General features: G+C 34.8%; 1 protein-coding gene across 2 annotated transcripts in view; it reads right to left on the bottom strand.

Moving 5' to 3' along the window:
- NUDT3 (nudix hydrolase homolog 3) overlaps positions 1 to 21,325 on the bottom strand; it is a 250,981-nt gene that overhangs the window by 217,402 nt on the left and 12,254 nt on the right. For both annotated transcript variants that reach the window (XM_089833188.1, XM_089833189.1), the window contains exons 2-4: positions 15,510 to 15,689; positions 14,258 to 14,335; positions 3,185 to 3,281 (exon numbers count right to left, since the gene is read on the bottom strand). In XM_089833188.1, coding sequence (XP_089689314.1) covers positions 3,185 to 3,281; positions 14,258 to 14,335; positions 15,510 to 15,689 — 355 coding nt within the window. The remainder of the gene's footprint in view (positions 1 to 3,184; positions 3,282 to 14,257; positions 14,336 to 15,509; positions 15,690 to 21,325) is intronic.

Raw genomic sequence — 21,325 nt, 5'->3', positions numbered from 1 at the left:
AGCTAGGGAAGTTGAAGCAGCTAAAGGAGTTGTAGTGGTTAGCACGACAAGTGTTCAAGGTTCAGAAGATACAGCGGTTGGAAAACTCTTCATGAGTTTCAATTTAAAGAACTTTTATTTTGTTTTTTGTTTTAAAAGGGAACTAGCTGTCAGTAACAGTTCTTGAAACTGTTACTTTATGGTGTTTAAATATGTGGTTGCTAAACTTTTCCAAGATCTTTTGGGTGAACTGTGATTGACTCATTAGAACTATTTGAATTTATGTTTTATTTCATGCTTTATGGTGAATGAAAAACTTGCATGCAGTTATCATATTGAAATTCTACATATTTGATCTTTGAATCAAATTGTGTGAATTCTTTCCTATGAGGAGATAGCAGTAGGTGAATGCATTGAAGTTTCCATATTTTTATCTGTGAGTTGTGGAAGATTCATCTATGAATGAATTCCTATTGGATTGATTAAGTGTTCGACAATCTTAGGTCCTTAGTTCCTTTCTTTTGAATGTATTAAGTACTTTTGCAAGTACTTTTGCAAGCTTTCAGGTTAAAAGCCCACCTTATTGCATTCAGGTTAAAAGCAATCCCTAACGTCGTTTTTCTTAGCATTAATCATAGGATGGTAGCTTCCACCTTTTAAAATAAGCAGAGAATTAGTCAGTAATAATTAATGCTTGATTAGTTCAACTGTGGTTACATTTATCATCGTGTCCGGTTGTTAGAACATAGAGTTAGATGATAAATCTGTAAACCAACATATTAGAGCTTCTCATTATCTATTAAAACCAAGATTATTTCATAAATTGCTTGATTAATTCAACTGTGGTTACATTTATCATCTTGTCCGGGTGTTAGAAGATAAAGTTAGATGATAAATCTGTAAACCAACAATCTTAAAGCATCTCATTATCTATTAAAACCAAGATTATTTCATAAATGACTCACGAATTCTTATCAATCTTATTCATCCTAATCTTAAATTTATATATTCTGAATTAACTCAAAGTAGGAGATTCATGCCTCAAAAGTGGATATTCTTATTTCATTTTATTTGTTCTTGCTGCCACATTAGATGTCATGACTCCATTCTAGCAATATGTATTTTCCTCATTCAATGTTTTTTTTGCTTAGCACCTATATTAGTGTAGACTTGTCACTGACTCCCTTTTATTCCTTATCTTCGGTGATCATCTTTTTCTGTCACATACGTTGTTCCATTCACTTACTGCTATGTTATGGTCAATTTAATTTTCCCCCGTGGTTGAGTATCAAACCAGCCCATTTAAATATGCCTTTCCCTAACAATGCAACCCGTGCATGCGAGTATTGATCACTTAGGAATAATTATATTTGTTTATTAATTGGCTCCTAATTCATTAGTTTGTAGACATTCTTTTATTATAGTGATTTATATTTAGATTTTGAGAAGGATCTCTATTTAATTTATGTATGGTATTGTAATTAATATTCGATCGTTTACATTATTAATGATATACTTAGTATTTACTTAAAATACATTAATATATATAATTTATTAGTATCATTTGGTAATATTTGAGCATTGCCTATTTTTACATAATTAGTTTCTTGAAGCATTGATTTATAAAAGTAAGGAATTGGATATGAAGTTAATCATGTATTAAAATATATTGTATATTACATATATTCATCATGCATTTAAAGAAATTCATATATGGCTTGTGACATTTTCCAATTTTGCAGGATCTAAAAAAGTCCTTGTAGAAAAGTAACAAAGGAAGTACTACTTCATAATCTACAACCACATTTTATGGAGAAGAGTTGCACAGTGCTTATTTATACCATTTCAACTAAGCTAGCACAGAGATGAGAGTAATAAATACAGTTTCATATTTAACTTCTTTTCTCAATACCATTAAGGATTTGGGATAAAGTTCAAGTTGAAAAAAATCACATTATACAAATGAAAGTTTTCACACTTAATTAGGAGAAAGGCCATGTATTATTGGGGTGGCTATAGCATATTGATTTGTTGCAATAACTTTTACTATGAATATAGAACCCAAGTCCCTAAGAATCAATATATTACATATAAATGATCAAAATGATGTACTGTGGGGCATGAAGATTGTAAATGTGATAATATGGTTGCATGCTATTAATACATTTGATTTACTGAAGATTTCTAAATGCGTAGTAAAGTCCTTGTGGATCTTATACTTAATCAAATATGACTTGTTTTTTATGATTTGAAACTTCAAGGAGAATGAACACGCAATAACGCCAAGGTGAGAAATTATAACTTTATGTTCTATAAAACTACAAGAAGGTCAACATGAATGAATTCAGACAACAGGAACTTCAAAGAAACCAACAAGCATTTATGTTGTCAAAGACTACTATTATTTATCCCCACTGATAGCTGGTAATAGTTCAAATATACGAGCACAAAGTTAATGATGATATGTGGAAGGTTGCCTCAAACAGTCATGACGTCAGGAATGTTACTCGTAAGAACTCATTATAGATTTGATTATTGAATTGTACATATAGACTGACCATAAAAAAAATTGTGTTTCTATATTCCCATGCAATGTCTATCCCACTTTGTCTGTCTATGCATTCATTCTAAGTATGCACACAAATCTACCACTGTTACCTTTTATATGTAAAAGATCTTCAAGTTCAAATTATTCTAAAAGTGCCAACATAGCTTCAATATTATAATAAAATCCAGTCAGAAACATAATGTCTACATCAATATTTACATTATAGCATTTACTCAATAAATCATATGTTACATAGGGAAAAGGCACCGTACACTTTCTGTCATTTGACAATTACATACTTATATTCAACTCTGCAATTTGCATTTTAGGTGGTGAAACAATTACCTCTCGTGACATATATGGATGTGCATTGGGAGTGCCATTTTCCACTTAAAAATCTACCCTTTGAGTAGCTTTTCATTTAGACAATATCTTTCTCAAAACATTGATTATCGTTTGTTTCCTTAAGAAGAAAGTTTAAGATTGAATTCATTACCTAGAAAAAATTCTTGAAGTATAAAAAATATAAATCCTTATGATACAAATTATGTCTTCCTTACAAAATGAATGTCTTTTGGTTAAAAACACATAACACTTGAGTAACTTTCATAAACATATTATCATGCTCCAGATAAAATAGTAATGAAAATTAATTACCTGAAGTGTAAATGCTTCCAATGGAATAGGTTCCAATGTTGTCACCAAATAAACATCATTAAACTCATTATTAATATAGGTGCCATTGTTTGTAACCCTACAATCACCATAGCTTTAAGTAAGAAGAAATCATATAACATAATTGTCAATAAAGACCTCAAAATATATGGATTGTTCTATCAATCATGGTCAAAAACATATTTTTTATGGATATATTAAATGTATCATAAGTATGCTGAATACCATTAGAACTATGATAAGCTTTGATTTCATCTACAAAACCTAAACTCAAGAAACAAACAGTGTGCATCAATAAGCTTGTACAAAACATGATGTCATATATGGTCCAAAAAACTTTACCAGCTATATGTAAAGAAATTCAGTAGTCTATTTTGTATTTGTCATACAATTATGTCTGCTTCCAAAAAAGACTTCTGAAATTCCATGCTTGTTATAATCTAGAACCAAAAAAATGAGGGATACCGCAACGTTCTCTGATCTCATAATATGATAATTAGCTTCTGATATCAGTTCTTGCAAATTTCAAGATCAACAAGATGAGAAATCAATAGCCTGTAGTCTACAGAATATAACCACAACATAATATGGACAAAAAAGCTGACAGTTCACAATAAACAGCAAACAAGTGACTCATAAAACTTGAATAAGAAACTGGCATTTAATCATATCAAGTTCAATGCATAATTTTCCAAAAAGGCCGAGAACCATAGTAGGAAGAATACCAAAGAGAGCGACTTCAACCAGTAGCTGACATGAATATTCAGCCAAAAGTATAGGCATGTCAACTTGGCAAACCATACAACACCTGTTTGGTCTAAAACAACATTCTAATACTTTATTTAAACATAATGCCAAAATATAAAATAATAAAAGCTGCAAGATCCATTATTGAATCTTTTCCAAATTTTCACTTTTCCTCCTTAGCAATTTCATGAAATGCAAAGTTAAAGATTTGTTAGGAAGGATGATATCACGGAAATAATCATGCAAACTTAACCAGAGAAATTTTCTGCACTTTACACATTTCTTTCTGATCAAGCATAACCTTAAGGGAAACATATGAATGCAAGGGGGAAGAAATCATCTTCTCAACATTGGGTCTCTGCATTTGGTCAATTCATCTTCTCAACATGCTAAAGCACAGAATCCTGCTTCTCCTCCTACCCGCCAACTAGCTGTTTTACATCATGGCTAATCTTCTGCTCCTCTGCAACATTCAAACACTCCTGATGGTGTTGAGGATCGTTTTGTGAAGATTCAGAACTCCCCTTCACCAATGGATTATTCAAGTGGCTTCTCTCTCTCTCATCACTCTGTCAACATTCTCATTGCAATGGTTCTCTTTCTGCAAGTACGATCATTTCAAACCTTTCCCTGGCCAGCATTGATGTGGATAGCATTAGTGGTTCTGCTCTTCCATGTATGTTTGTGGTTTCCTCCCTTAGCACGTTAGACGAGCATCAAGCCCCCCAACTTGCGGACTAGTGGGCCCAAACTATTGTTTCTTCGCCTTTCTAATTGTCACATCACTGCCACACGCCTTCAACTGAGGGCTTATACTATTCTCCCTTGCAGTCTACTCATATTTTGCCCTCAGTCCTACCCTCCAATTTTTTGATTTCCTCTTGCATTCCTTATTCACCATCTCCCTCTAGCCTACGCACTTAGTCGCCTCTTCCTCCCTCTCCCAAGGCTGCCCTCTCAACTGTCACGGGATCCAACAAGCTCTTCGCCAACCTCTGTTGATGAAACTTCAGTTTCTCACAACTCTCCTGCAAGGCATTCATTTTTACGCTAACTTCCTTATTACTCCATTGACTTCTAGAACTGCCAATCCTATGTTTGTCCATAGCTAGAGAAAATAAAGTGTTGGCCACTCTAGAAATCAAATCTGAAAATCTTCGAAGTCAGCACTGAATACAATAAAAACTGAGCCCAATTCCTACAGGCTAGAAGGAAACCTCTCTGATACCACTATAAAAACCCTCAACAAGCTATATCCTTAACTAACATCAATTTGCTTTTGCTAATCAACAGTTTGATATTTTGTCAAACATTTGGCAAGCAAATTGTTATCACTCAATAAATAATGCTTTAAATTCACAGCCAGCTACTCAAAATTTTAATAGATTAAGTCTTTATCAATTTGGACAAATGAACACCACTAAACAATTCAAAGGTAATTCTATAATTGATGGCAATGCTACTAATATCCAATTTTAAAATTGACTTTTGCAACAGTGAACCTGGAAATTGACTTCTATCAGATGAAATATGGATTGCAACTCTTAAGAAATAGTCCAATTTGCTCGCAGGTTCAGAAATACATGCTCCTTGCTTATAATAGCAAATGCTCTAAAACCTTATTGCTGCCCTCCAAAAAATTGATTGCAATTTTCCACAAAGTCTGAAATCGCTGCCAAATACAAGGACAACAGCCATAGTACATTCCTCTTTAACCACGCAAAATAGTAGACAATAATGGCATTCCAAATCACAAATTCTCCAGCCACAATGAAATTCCCAAGTACAGTACATAACAGTTGGGAAATACTATAATTTAATTAAGACAATTCTCAGAATTATTTCACAATACCTCAACTGCGAATTACCAGGGACTTCTAATTCCAAACCCTTATACTTCAACAAAGGCAAAGAAATCGGCTGACTCAGAAACTCTTCATAGGCAACAAAAGAAAATAATCAACCGGATGCTTTACTCATCAAATGGGCTCATATTTATAATCTCCAAGTGGCACAAAGTTTCTCAAATGAACTTCACTTAAGAAGCTTCCCACACACAACATTAAAACATAATAAAGTGTCATTATAAACTAATTTATTAATTGCTTTTGGCTCCGAAAATGACCTTTTCCACCATAACTTCAAATTCTAACATGTAAGGCCGTTGTTTCTTGTTCCCATGATTTAAAAAATTTCGTCCCAGTTCCAACAAGCTATGATATTGAGGTGACCAACCAACAACACTAACAAAAATAGCAACCTCATCGTATTTAGATGAATAATAATAATAATTCACCTGTCTTGCGAAAACAATTGAAGAAGCATCAGAATCGAAATCTGACAACACCAAAGTGATCTTGATGATGAAAGACGATGAATGAACCTGATGAAGTGACTTACTATAAATAGACGCTCCCTCCAAGATTCTTGAAGCCCAAACCAGAAGCTCAAAATAAAAATTGAGAGCATCCTCCAACTCCTCTGACTCAACTGAGCTCATTGGAACCAACAGATTGACTTACTATAAATAGTAGGTCCTAGGTGTCTCAAACGGAACCAAAACACACCATAGGCTACTGGAAAGCCTATAACCACACAACTAAGACCCTCAAATCCTACTGTCAACTCACGAGGGTTGTGATGGTGAATTGGCCTAGCTAATTGCAAAAACTTGCTAAAAATGGGGACATTACAAATGTCGTGATCATCTCAAACAAATCTGACTATATTGGGAGATTGCTTGACCTTCTCTTTGATTCCTCTAGCTATAAAATTGTTCCTCATAACCCTTGTGCCAAAATAATGCAAAAGGTCAAAACAACTACCTCAAGCTCATCCTTTGATGATGCCACCAAGAAGCGCCTTTTGCCCACTAAGGAGTTAACACCACGTATTTATGGGGTTCCAAAAATCCAAAAACCCAACATTCCTTTAAGGCCCATTGTGAACACTATTGGATCCCCAACTTATAAGCTTGCCTCTTTTTTGGCCAAATAAATATCCTCCTCTAGTGGGTAGTTCTAACTCTTTCATCAAAGATTCTAACCATTTTGTCCAATTCATTAAGGACACAAGATTGGATAGTAAAATCTTGGTTAGCTTTGATTTGGTTTCCTTCTTCGCCAAGGTTCTCATCCCTGACTCTATCGAGATTGTTAAGTGTAAGGTGAATGGTGAGATAGCTTCTCTTGTTGAGTTATGCTTGCGATCTACTTTCTTTTCCTTCCAAGGTGTCATCTATGAACAAGTTGATGGAGTGGTCATGTGTTCCCCTCTCTTACCTATGATTGCTAACTTATACATGAAACATTTCGAGGAAATCGCTTTGTGCTCTTCTCCTCTCAAATTGAAGTGGTGGAAGTGGCACATAGATGATACCAATGTCTATCAACCTTATGGTAGCAACAGGTTGGAAGAACTTCACACTCACCTCAACAATTTATCTACTTGCCTATCCTTCACCATTAAGACAAAGTCTAATAATTGTTTACTGACCTTGGATGTTTTATCCTAAGAAAACCTTATGGCTCCCTTGGTCGTCAAGTTTTTCACAAAGCCACCCACATTGATCTTTATCTTCATGCTTCTTCTCCCCACCACACTAGCCATAAAGTTGGCAGTCTTAAAAATATTGCTTTAGGAGCCTATTGGAGTTGCCATGATGATAATTTAGATCAAGAGCTCAATCATCTCCATCAAGTTTACAAATAGAATAGGTACTCAGATAGGAAAATCTCCAAAGCCTTTCTCCAAGCAAAGTCTCTCTTCTGGTCCATCCCCAATCCCCCTCTTTCTTCCCTTGAAACCCTCTGGATAGTTTCTCTACACTATGTAGGTGGTATCTCCCACAAGATCTCAAAAAAATTACATCAAAAGGTGTTTGACTTACCTTTAAACCCATGTCCACCTTAACGAATCGTATCCCCACTCTCAAGGACACCAGGGATGCCTTTCTAAGTATGGGGTATACAAGGTTCTTTGTTCTTGTAGAGCTCCCTACATAGGTGAAACCGATCACTCCTTCCATATTAGGATCAAAGAGCATGTTGTTAATATCAAGCACGAGCAGGTTGTTAAGTCAGCCTTGGCTAAGCATTTCTCTTCCACTAAACATCATATTTTCTTAGAGGACACCCAAATTGTTTTTAAGGAGGATAACTTCTTCAAAAGGAAACTCAAGGATGCCATTGAGATTACAAATAATCCCACTAACCTCAATTGGGTTGATGGGTGGTGTTTAAGTACATCGTGGCATTTGTTGTTGTCTATCTTTAGAAACCACAAACGTTCTCCTTAATGACCCCGATTTTGGCTCTCTTTGTTTTGTCATTTCTTCTCCCACTTGCCCCCTGCCTTGTTCTCCTTCTTCCTCCCCCTCTCTTTCCTCTTTTTCATGTCCATTGGATCTCTACTTCCCACTCCCCAACCTCCCCAAATCATGTGTGTCTTGTGCATGTCAATCTTTGCTTAGTGATGTCTCCTTTCAACTTGGAAATCTTTGCTTCCTCCAATTTTTTTACCTCCTTCCTCATTTTGGTGTTGATTGCTTGGTTGCTTTTTGTCACTCTTTGGATCTTTAGGACTTCTTATTTTTCATCTTTTTGAGTTAAGTGTTTTATATTTTTTCCCCTGTTTTCTTCTTTTTTGGTTAGTATTTATTGTTTTTTATTCTTTTCATATTGAATATATATAGAGAGAGAAAATGAATATATATAATACATTTTCTTTAGGAGATATAGTTTATTGTTATATATGTTATTGAAGTTAATGGATTCATGATTCATTCATATATTTATTGTTGCTTTTGAATATTTTAGTTTGTATTCATTTTTTTGTTTTTGTTTTTGTTTTTCTTATATATATATATATATATATATATATATATATCAAAGAACCAAAACTCGGAGTCGGATCAGAATTGGTAAGGCCAACTCGACTCGTGAATCATCTATAACTTGGCTACGAATCAGCAAAATGAAAAAACCCTTGAATTTAGAGATTTTTAACGATTTAAAACTTATTTCATGCACCCTTTATTGAATATAACTTAAACACAGTATAACATCATCAAATAGAAGCTAACATACATAAACAAGGAACATAAATGATAAATCCATCACATACGTAAAATATAAATTGTAGTTGAAGGAAATAGAAAATATAGAATCATATGACATAGATATATAGAATTATAAATGTTGTCAATTGATAAATGTATGTAAATCCATGAAACCAATGACATCATATGTTCCATAAAACACGTGTGTAACAATAAAAAGTGTAAAGTGTAAATAGTAACACTATAACTTTGAATACAAATAGGTTGATATCTTTACTTCTAATCATTGGACAATTTTAGTTCTTTGGATTTTGGTAGTGCATTGAATTATATTTCTATTGGTTTTGATCTCATGTTAAGTGGCTTTGTATTTGAGGAGATATGGTGAGCCCTAGAGCAAGAATTCATTGAAAATTAATCACTGTAATTTTTATTGCTTTGACAATATGATATATTATATATCTGGTCTAATGAAAGGTTTTGAATGTTGCATATGATTAAAAGAGGTTAAGGAGGATCTAATTAATCTTCTAAGAATGTTGGAGTTCATGGTATGTTTGGTCAAGGGAGGTATTCTCAAAGTTATTTGTAACTATATATCTGATGTGTTTCCAAAACACCAATATTTGTTGATCGAACAATAAAAATAATCATAATTCATAATTGAGATGCAAGCAAAAAGAAAGAAACCAACAAAAATTAAAAAATAAATAAATAGCCAAGTCATGAGGTACATAACTCGGTGATTTAAGCAAAAAATGCCCAAACTCACCTAACTTCACGATTTATGGCGATTAATGGGAAAAAAATCAGCAATCCAAGTCACCGGGTAGGGAAAAATTGCTCAACCTTCTTCGTATCACCAAATCGCCTGAATTGTAGCAACTCTAGTATTTGTGTGTGTGTGTGTGTGTGTGTAATTTCTTGTTTATTTTCATTTATTGCCTTCTTTGTTTGTTTGTTTTTTTTTTTTTTTTTTTTTGGGGATACATACTTACATATAAATATATATCTTCCATTATTCATTAATTCATATTTTTCATTAATTCATATTTTTCATTATTTCATTTTTGTTCACTTTTTCTTATCATTTATTTCTATGCATTCTTTTGTTTCCATTTATCATTGTATATATTTTTGTTTCTATTTGTTTTAATAAAAACTAATATATTTTCTTTTTTCTTTTAGGATATTTTTGTATTAGATTGTGCTTGTATTTTTGTTGGTTTTCATGCATCTTTTGTGCATGTGTTTGTCCTCGTTAAATTTTGTGTGATTTATGGTATTTTGTATTTTCATGTGTATGTTTTTATGCTTTTTTGTATTGGTTGTTTTTCATTTGTGGTTGTTTTCTCTTTGATTGTGTTGTGTGTGTGTGTGTGTGTGTATATATATATATATATATATATATATATATATATATGTTTGTATGGTTGTTTTTTTTGTGTTCTTCACATTTTTTCCTAATCTTATGTAATTTCTTTTGTTTTTTTATTCACTTACTTTGTCATTTTATGTATGTGTTTTTATTATGGTTACTTTTATTTTATTTTATTTTTTTGGTGTTGTTATTTCTATTCTATATGTTTAGTTAATTTTTTTTCCTTAGTTTTCAATTTCTAGGATTGTCGGATTGGAGTTTTTGTTTGTATTTGTATTTCATAATTTCTTTTATTTAGTTGTGTGCAGGTGTGTCTTTTGTTATTTTGTGTGTTGGGGGCGGGGGGGGATGTGGTTGTGTTTGTAATCTTGCATTTATATGTGTAGGTTTTCATTCTTGGGTGCATTTGGGTGGATATGCACTCTAGTCGGTATTTTCAGTTTTGTTTAGATTTTTAATTTTATTTTTGAGTAAGGGGTAGTGTGTTTTGCTCTTGGGTTTTTTTCTTTTTTTTCTTTTTCCTTCCCTGGCCTCCCTTGGTCAGCCCTCATTCCTCGTGTTGACTCACACCCCTTTGTTCCCTTCCTTTCTTTTTATTTTCTTCTAGGTCTACTTCCTATCATCTTAATTTCCTGCTACTCTCTTGCATCCTGATGATGGATCACACTCATGCTGAAAAATTCTAACAAAATTGAATCTAGAAACAAAAACAATATTCCTACGGATAGCTTTAATCGTATTCTATATAAGTTTCACCCAGCAATAAATCCATTAAGCATTCCCAATCAAGAAAATATATCCCTAACCATAATTGTCTCACTGAAGTGCAAAATTGGAGGAACTTACAGAAGGGGTCATTATAGTGGTATCAGAGCATGATTCTACCATCTTGTAGTGTAAGAGAAGATCTACAAAACTCTTTCACGGTGAAGGATTAATGCAGAAAACTTTTGGAGCAGAACTGGAAAAGAACTTGAGAAAAGATATAAGTCAAAATTGGAGCAAAGATTAAGGCAGTCTTAGCAAGTGTCAAGAACAGAAAGCATTCAGAGTACATGGAAAGTAAGTTTGGCACTTGAGATGTAGCAGTTGCTTAAGAGAGAAAAGTTAGCATTTACTAATCAAAAAGAGGGTTACATGGCCTATTAATAAGATTCTTCAGAGAAGGCAAGAGGAGACAGTAATATTGAAGAAACTTCATTGGTGCTGGAAGAGTTGGAAGATGTTCATTAAAGGAGACTCTTAGAAGAAAAGGTTGAAGTGGGGTATATGGTGCAAGAAGACAAGGAGACAAGGAGGAGACCTCGAGGTCTCAATATTTTATTTCTAATCTTTCATTGGACCAATGCATGTGCAGGTTTGTTAGACAAGGATATCCAAAGCATTGAGAAAAAGGCTCTTGAAAGAGATCAGGTTCAAAGAAGGATGCCAAAGAAAGACTACCTTAAAAGGATGAAAGAAGAGGAGGAGTTAAGAAGACAACTCAGAGCCAACAAGTTGCAGATACAAAGGCAAAGCCAAGAAGACATCAAGGAAATGGTATAACAGAATTAAAAGACCGCAAAAAGAAAGAAGGCCTGCACTCGTGGGGACTTGAGTTCATTTTGCACGGGTAGTATGGCGTAGGAGCACCTTGGGTTCAAGTTGGATATAGTTGTCATTTTTGGTTTTCTTGTAATGGTATTATATAATAAGGTCATTTAATACCATTTGGCATCATCTTGATCCATGTTGGAATGTTTTCATGACATTTGTTACAAGATGTAAAATGTTCTAAAAAGTTGTCAATGTTGTCATTAATGTTTACAAAGGAGTTACTAATTAGTTGGAAAATTAGAAAAGGCTTTACTATGATAACTATTTAATGCCAACTCAAATCTGGGGGGTTGGAGGGTTGGATATTGTTGGAGGTTGTGAAGGAGAAGAAGCTCTTGTTTTGTAGATTATTTCCAAATCTTTCTCATGTTGCAAAATGTTCTCATGGTTTGTATGGATTTAATCTTTCATATAATGATCTGAAACTCGTTGGAGAAGTTAGTTATGGGAATCTACTTTCATTTTCAATTAGTCTCATCAATTTGTTCTGGCTTCTATTCGTCAAAACTTGAAGTTAGTGATAAATTAGTGTATGGATTTTATCTGTAAAAACTTGAAAATGTTGTCAATAGTGTTAACAAAGGAGTTACTAGATAGTTGGAAAATTAGAAATGGTTTTACTATGATAAATATTTAATGCCAACTCAAATCTGGGTGGTTGGAGAGGGTTAGATATTGTTAGAGGATGTGAAGGAGAAGAAACTCTTGTTTTTGTGCCGTATTTCCAAATCTTTCTCATGTTGCAAAATATTCTCTTGGTTTGTATGGATTTTATATTTCATAGAATGATCTGAAACTCATTGGAGAAGTTAGTGATGGGAATCTACTTTCAGTTTCAATTAGTCTCATCAATTTATTATGGAATTTTTGCTATAGGCTGTCTTGAATGACTGATTTTCCCTGTGACAATCTGAAAGAAACACATGGCATGGATTGGGACGGTACAATAATTGTCTGAAACCAATGGGGAAAGATACAGAAATGAATCTAGTTTCATTTCCTTTGTTTGATCCAATTTCATTAAGTTTTGAATGCATTATGACCTTTTTGGTGAGACAAGATCTGTGATAAAACTATGGTTTCCAGCAAGCATTAAGAAAACTATATCTTTGTATTGTGCCATCCAAAAAGACTCAAACTTGGTGAGAGTCTTCTTTACATTTCTGCACAAGCCTCCTACAAAGAATTTGCATTGTTTGATCATTTTGGAAAGATCTAGAAGCTTTTGTGTGTCTTCTCCTACTAAATATTGTATTTGCATTGTTCATTTGTTTGATGCAATGATCATTTGTATGCCATGAATATTTATTGTGAGATGCCATGATTAGGCCAACATAGTGCGTCCTTGGTGAGGTTTAGCATATGTCAATAAGCCAAAGACGTAATGTATCTAAGTGGTGTAAGGTGCAATGCAATTTACATGTATTTATTAGAACTTGTATGGTTGATTGATGTTAGTCCTTGCTCTGAATCAGATGGTAAAGCCAATGGCTTAGTTTCTTCATTGGAAGAGTTGTTCCAGAAGTCTACGCTAGATTTGATTGAAGAAGACAATAATATTTTGCTCTTAGGAGGATTCAGGTTCAGCTTCAACATTTTCCATAAGCCCCCTGACAATTCCAAAGGATGCCTCATGAACAAGCAAAGCATCCCACGCTAAAAATTGATGTTTTCCTCCAATATCTAGCTCCACCATCAAAAGAACAAGATGTTTATTTATCTCAAGAAACAGCTGTTATGAGTTTGTTATGAGCCTATAGTTTTAAGGCTGGTTAATTTATGTCAGACTATGCTTGCGATTGCAATCTCACATCGGCAGCAAAAACATCCAAGAACGACAATATTCCAAATTACTCACTGCAGAAGAAAACAATTACTAAATGGAGTCTTCGTTTAGATTTTATGCACATACAACTGTCACCATTCAGAGATCAGCTGAGCATGTTCCAGTCTGGTCTTAAACTTACAAGTAATGCTGAGAGACGTTAAAAAGTGTTTAGCTTTTTGTTAAAAGCTGTCCTTTCTTAAATATAACTGCTAATCACAACACAGAATTTCCCTTTGAAAAGAATAAAATATTACAAGAAGAGTCAATCATAGATTAGACATAATCGCACCCTTAATAAATAGTGAAAAAGAAAGAAAGATAGGACTCCAAAATTAAACAATTTAGCCCATTGATCTGTCTCTCATCACATTAAGTAAGTTCACTACATCATGCATTTTCTTGATTTTCAGAAGACAAAGTACTTTATTCAAAGGAGGAACTTACGAATGGTCAAGAAACTCAAAGAGTAATTCAAATGCTTCATCTGGAAGTGTTATTCCTAATTCTTCCTGCATCTCTCTTCTGCAAATGTTAATTTTCAGTGTCAATTCGAAAGAACTGGCAAAAAAGTTAAAAATAGCATTAAGGCATATTAGAATTCCTTTTAATATAAAAATATATTAACACAGTCTCTGATGTGCAGCTAATGTTTCTGAATGCTTTTCAAATATGATACTAAATCATTGGGCCTCAAGCTCCACTAGTATCTATTATGGGAATGATACATACATCATCCATCCGTTCATTTTATGGGACAAAACTGTCAAAAGATAGAATCTTAAAGTTAACATGTTTAATAATAGGATACATCCAATTTGATTTTCACAGCTCATATCCAGGATCGAAGAAATATTTTGTTGCTAAAACTTGGAATCCCTTACAAAAATAATTTAACCTCTAAATTTTGTTTTCTGTGGCCCAAGATCCCCAATGTCAATTAGTTCAAGTCAGTTTGTTAAATCATTCTGCAACAACATGCTGCAATAGTTTATTTGATATGTATTTGATGTGGCATTGCATTTTCACAAGTACAATCAAAAAACTCATGCAAAAGACTTTTGTGAGTTTTCAAGTTCGATACATTAATTTTGAGATTCCTCCTATACTAGTTTTTCTTATTAACCGTCAACTGGTTCCATACTACAGGATGAGAAAAATGTCACATTAAAAACAGTCTTTGGACTAGTCCACAATATTTTCTTTTTACCCTGAGTAACATTTTACGAAGCAAATAAATACATCTCTGCAAATAATGGATGAAACTTTACCATATGGTATAAATTGTAAACTAACCCACTTTTTCCCATGCGAATCAATATCTAAGGGAAAAGAATGTCTGGTGCAAAACAGGACAGAAAAACACATAAATCTAAAGCTAGTTCTCCTGAATAACATCAAATATTGTTTTTACTGCCAGATATATGTACAGCATTTTGGGTCCACTGAAAATGTCAAAACTAGAAGAGAACCGAGGGAGATCAATGTGGAATCACTCACCACTAAATACTAGATAAAGGCAATTCTTTTGGAGCCATAGTGTACATAATTTCAAAGAGCATCACAAGCAGAATTCCTAACACGGCTAAAAAATAATTATTTGTAAATCTTTCCAAATCCTTAATCGATGTCATGCAAAAAGATTTTAATACAATGGCCATATCTACATAACAAAACAATGGCTTGAATATGGTCACACCTGGCAGATATGAGGGATGTATCTCCTGCAGAGATATGACCCGCACTAGAGGCATCCCAGCATCCCGGCCATGATTCTTTGCAGTCTGCCCGGCGCTGCAATAGTAGCTCTCCAGTGCTTTCTGAAAAAATCCATGTGTGAACTGCTCGATGATAATCCCCATTTTTGTGAACTGAACTCCTACACCAAAATACAAACACTGTCAAAAGAATTCTGCTGTGAATTTGAAATGAAAGCATTGAACACAATCAACTAGGTTTTAAGTAAAACATCTTAGAAGCTACTAGAAACCAATTTTTTTGCAAGAGATCTATCAAATATACAAATCGAAGATAAAACATGGATATGTACATTTGACTAAATAAATGCAGCCAACTTATTTTTAGCTACCGCTAATGTACAGTGAACTAATTGTGACTACAAAAATGTGGTATGTTCACTCATAAACAACACAAAAATTCTTTAAATAATTTCATAGATATCCTCTCAAAGGGCTAATAATATAACTGTTTGTTTGAGACTTGTTTGACTATGCTATTCAGTATGTTCCTAGTCAAAACTTTAAAGCCAAAATAAAGTGTCAAATCAAATGCATTGCACAACCAATATAAGGTGGATGCATGTTGTTAGGATTAGAGAGACAAAAAATAACAATTACATGCAAATATAACCAATACCATAAAGGAATAAAGCACACATATGCAAACAGAAGACGCAAAGATTTAACGTGGTTCACCCAATCCCTAGGCTACATCCACCAAACAGCAAGTCCAATACTATTATCCACTGATTTCAACCTTATTACAATCTGCAATCCCTTGCAACTCAATAACACCGCAAGAAGCTACTAAATTATCATACATCATAAAAAATCCCTAGCCCTAAGCCATTTTTATACAAGACTTGTGTCGCTTACAAAATTAGAGCTAGAATATGTCATCCAATAGAAAAAATAACTCTTGACACCTTTTACAATAGTAAATTCATTTTTGGAAAATAACTCTTGACACCTTTTACAATAGTAAATTCATTTTTGGCCTCGGGGGCGTTGCCCTTCGACCCCACCCTGTATCACAATAGGGAGCACACTTGGGGTGCGCTCCCAAGACCCCACCTTCGGCACTACCCCTGGATCCCACAAGGGGTGTTGCCCCTTGACCCCTAGCATGCGGGCACTAACCCCAAACCCCCGTAGATAAAAGTGGGGGACAACTGCACCAAACGAAGTGGGAAAAATTAACCTTCTAGTCTGATTAGGCTCCACATAACAATCTCCCACTTGGAGACTGATCAAACTCCACAACAATAACCTCCCACTTGGAGGCTAATCATAACACTAGTAAATGTGTAGGTCCCGTTGGAATGTCAAACCACCCTGGACTTTATTATTCTTTTATTATGTTCAGTCTAGAAGACCAACCGAATTTAAAGAGGAGTTTGGCTTCTCCCATCCACTGCCTTTGTAAACATATATGTTGGATTATCATCTATATGTATCTTTTCTGGCTTTAACTGTCCATCATCCAAAACTGACCAAATGAAATGGTACCGCAGTTGTATCTGTTTCGTCTTTGAATGTAGAGCAGAATTCTAGGCAGATGGATGGCACTCTTGCTATCTGTAAACAAATCATTGTCATTGTGGGTGTCCCAAATCTTCCATGAAAAATTGAAGCCATATGATCTCCTTAGTTGCCTTTGTAGAAGCAACATACTCTGCCTCTGTAGTGGATAAAGCATTCACTTTCTATAACCGAGAAATCCAACTCACTGTTATCCCACCGATAGTAAATACATATTCTATAGTACTCCACTTGGTAACTAGATCCTTTGCCAAATCTGAGCCAACATAGCCTTGTGAATCATTAGTAGAGCCCCCAAAATATAAACATTTACTAGATGTACCTCTCAAATATCCAAATATCCATTTGACTACATTTCATTGCTCGATCCCAAGATGACTCATATACCTGCTAACAACTCCCACACCATGTGCAATATTTGGTCTAGTATACACCATGGCATACATTAAACTACCTACAGCTGAAGCATAAAGTACCTTGGACATTTCATGCTCCTCTTCTTCTGTCTTTGGACACACTCCTTAGTCAATTTCAAATGACCAAGCAAACGTGTGTTGACAACTTTAGCATTCTCCATATAAGAACATCGTAACACCTTCTCAATATAATCAGCCTAAGATAAAATTAATTTTCTTGTCTTCCTATCTCTAGAAATTTTCATACCAAGGATTTGTTTTGCTGCCCCAAAATTCTTCACAACAAATGAATGTGCTAATTGTGGTTTCAATCCTTTGATATGATCCATGTTAGACCCAACTACAAGCATATCATCGACACATAAATACAAAATAATGTATCTTTCATCATCTAATCTCTTAGAATAAACACAATGCTCTGAATAACATCGAGTGTATCCATGCTCATTCATAACACTGTCAAATTTAATATATCATTGCCGAGGTGCTTGCTTCAAGCCATATTTTCTTCAATTTGCACACTAAATTCTCCTTACCCTTGACCTCAAATCCCTGTGGTTGTTCTATATATATTTCTTCATCCAAAACACCATCAAGAAAAGTTGTTTTAACATCAAGTTGTTCCAAATACAAATCTCCAGCAATCACAAAACTTAAAACAGTATGAATATAAGTCATTTTAACAACTAGAGAAAAGATCTCATCAAAAGCAATGTCCTTTTTCTATGCAAATCCTTTTACCACTAACCTGGCTTTAAAATCTTTTCTTACTTCCATCCTCTTCTTTTATCCCGTAAACCCATTTATTATGTAAAGCCCTTTTACTTGCAGGTAACTTAATAAATCGCAAGTCTAATTTGTTAGCAAGGAGTCAATTTCTTCTGTCATTGCACACTCCTGCTGAATCTTTGTATTTGGCTGCACAACTTCATATCCTTCCGGTTCACCAGCATCTATTAATAAAATAGAGTACAAAGAGGGAGGAAATCTTTCTGGAGGTCTACTTAGCCTTGTTGACTATATAACATTTACAGGGTTTGTGGTATTTGTTTGTTGTTGTTGCGGAGCATGAGGGATTGCTAGAATATCATCCTTTTGAGTCTCATCCAGCGCTACATAATCATTTTCTTTCTTCTCATGCTACTACAATAGATCTTTGTAGAAAACGTTCTCATTAAATATGACATCCCTACCTCTTACAATTTTATGATTTTTAATATCCCAAAGTTTATAGCCAAATTCATCAATCTCACATCCAACAAATACACATTCCTTTGATTTAGCTTCCAGCTTGGTTCCATTTTCAAAATCTATATGTGCAAATATTTTACAACCAAAGGTTCTAAGAAAAGAATAACTCACCTTCTTACCTGTCCACGTTTCCTCTAGAATACCACAACCCAAAGGAGTAGAGAGACCTCTATTGATTAAATATACAACAATATTAATAGCCTCTGACCACATGTTTAACGATAGTCCAGCATGCAACCTCATATTCCTTGCACACTCCATTATTGTCCTGTTCATGTGTTGCGTCACTTTATTTTCTTGTAGAGTCCATGGAACAATTTTCTACCTACGAACACCATTAGAGGAACAATAATCTTCAAACTCTTTGCTGTAATATTTACCTCCATTAACAAATCTAAGACATTTTAGTCTTTTACTAGTCTCATTCTCAACCAAACTTCTCCATTTCTTGAATGTTCCAAATACATCAAATTTTGACTAAGGAGATAAACCCATACTTTTCTACTTGCATCGTCGATGAATGTAACATAATACAGAGAGCTACCAAGGTCCCTTATGTGGATGTAAAATAAGAAGGCATTTCTGCAAATATTGATGACATATTTAATACTACTCGGGAATACAATGTATATTTTCATTTAAAGTGGGAAAGGGCATAGTAATCTAGCAAGGAGATTTCATTAGCAAATTGATAGTCAAATTTACTATTTTGGAGGAGAAAGTATCTTTGCTCATAATGCCGCATCATCTTAGCTTCCAAATACATTGTTACAATGTTTCAATGCGGGTAATGATGATGATGATAAATAATGCGTTAAAGGCAAAAGGAGGCACAAAGAATACATCATAGCTAAGTGCAATAGACATCACAAACTAAATGAGAAGTTAATTGCTTGGTTGTCTCTCGTTCCAGGCATAGAAAAGGTGCAACACCCCTTGTGACCCTCTACCTCCGCACACAGCTATGTTAGATGCCCCCTATTTTCTTCCCTTTCTTCTCTAGCACTCCTATATCCATTCCACAAAGCAGGGGAGGGTGTGAAGAGACACTGAGCCAGTAAAGATGCGATTCACAGTCCCCATAAAGCTGTTAGAGTATTCTAAGAAGAAATCAAGCAAGTCCTATGAAGATGAGTCTCAAGGACGCCTTGTGGATTTCGTGGAATGTATAAGAAAAGAGGGCTCATAATCTTCTCTTTTTCTCATCGCCTTTTCAGATTAAGACGCATTAGACACATGCAGGGATGGGGGAAACGACTGATGAAGAGGAGGAACACAAAATTATCTCAAAGGGTGCAATTTTGCAGGAACATAAAATAACCTTAGAAGTGGGAGATCTCAAGAAGAGGAAAGTGGAAGAGCTCGCAGCTTGGAAAAAATGGGTGGAGAAGCATTTGAAAAAGAGTCATGAGATTATTGTAAAGCAGAATCAGGTACTGCTCAAGATAATGCATGGGGGCTGAAGAATATTGGCGTTCAAAATGAAGGAAGACCAATTTTTCAAGGCATTTCTCATGCACATCTAAGATGAATGGTCAGAATGACGCCATGTTTGCATACCCGTATTTGCCTGAAGATATCGAGTTTTGTTTTCTACAATAGACATGGAAAACACCGTCCTGCATCTGGCGCCTCCAAATTAACATGAAATGTTCTTTACTCCTGCATTAAATCAAGTGCCATGATAGGGAGATTGTTGTGTTAAGCATCAATGGAGTTTGAAAGCCTCAGACCACTTATCCCACATTGGGGATACAGAGGTTTCTTTAGTTATTTACAAGCCGAATAACACAATCACTAAGTGTCTAAGAAGACACACGGCTTTTGAAGCCACTAGCTCATGCGTCAGGACCTATCATGGACAAATGATGGCAGTGTGAAGTCAGCTATGTTTTGAACCGAACCGCAGATGAGGTTGATGACGTCATCCAAAGTGGAAACGCGGCAGTCAGTGCGCATTCGCAGTGATAACCACGCAATTAGGCCTAATCGTGGTGACGGAGCGACGCGGTTAATTAATCGCCAGGCACGACTGCAAGATAGTTAATGCTAAGGTGAAATTTAAGGCTCGAACGGTGCAAAAATGCTTAGTTCGCACAATCACACCGATCAACCCATGGTTAGCAATATTCGCCCCGAAGCTGCGAAAAGGCTCATTTCACATCATCACACAAGTTAAACATGATTAAGAAATTCAAGATCCAAAGCCGTGAAATTGAGTCAGGCGCATGGTCGCTCGGGTTAGAGGGTGGTTGAGTTAAGGTTTCGACGACGCAAGAATGTGACATGTGGCAAGGGGCAATGAGGTGGCGATGACTGTGCAGAGGACGACCAATCATGTGATGACACGCGGCACCCAAGTGGTCAAACAAGTTTGACCCGGATCCAGAAAGGGCAAAAAATATGAAATCATAAAAAATTATTTTTTATTGATTTTCCTTCAAATTTTCATGTGCAATCTCAAATTTAAAAGTTGAAAATGATTTTGAGATATTCTATATCAAATTTTAAATTTTTCAAACTTTTAAGTCCCTGTTCATGAGTTGGGGACGGAATTTTCGAAAGAG

Source organism: Cupressus sempervirens, chromosome 5 (assembly GCF_028749045.1).
Source record: "Cupressus sempervirens isolate cs-2001-9-10 chromosome 5, ASM2874904v1, whole genome shotgun sequence".
Taxonomy (NCBI): Eukaryota; Viridiplantae; Streptophyta; class Pinopsida; order Cupressales; family Cupressaceae; genus Cupressus; species Cupressus sempervirens.
This window is presented reverse-complemented; position numbering and strand designations above follow the sequence as displayed.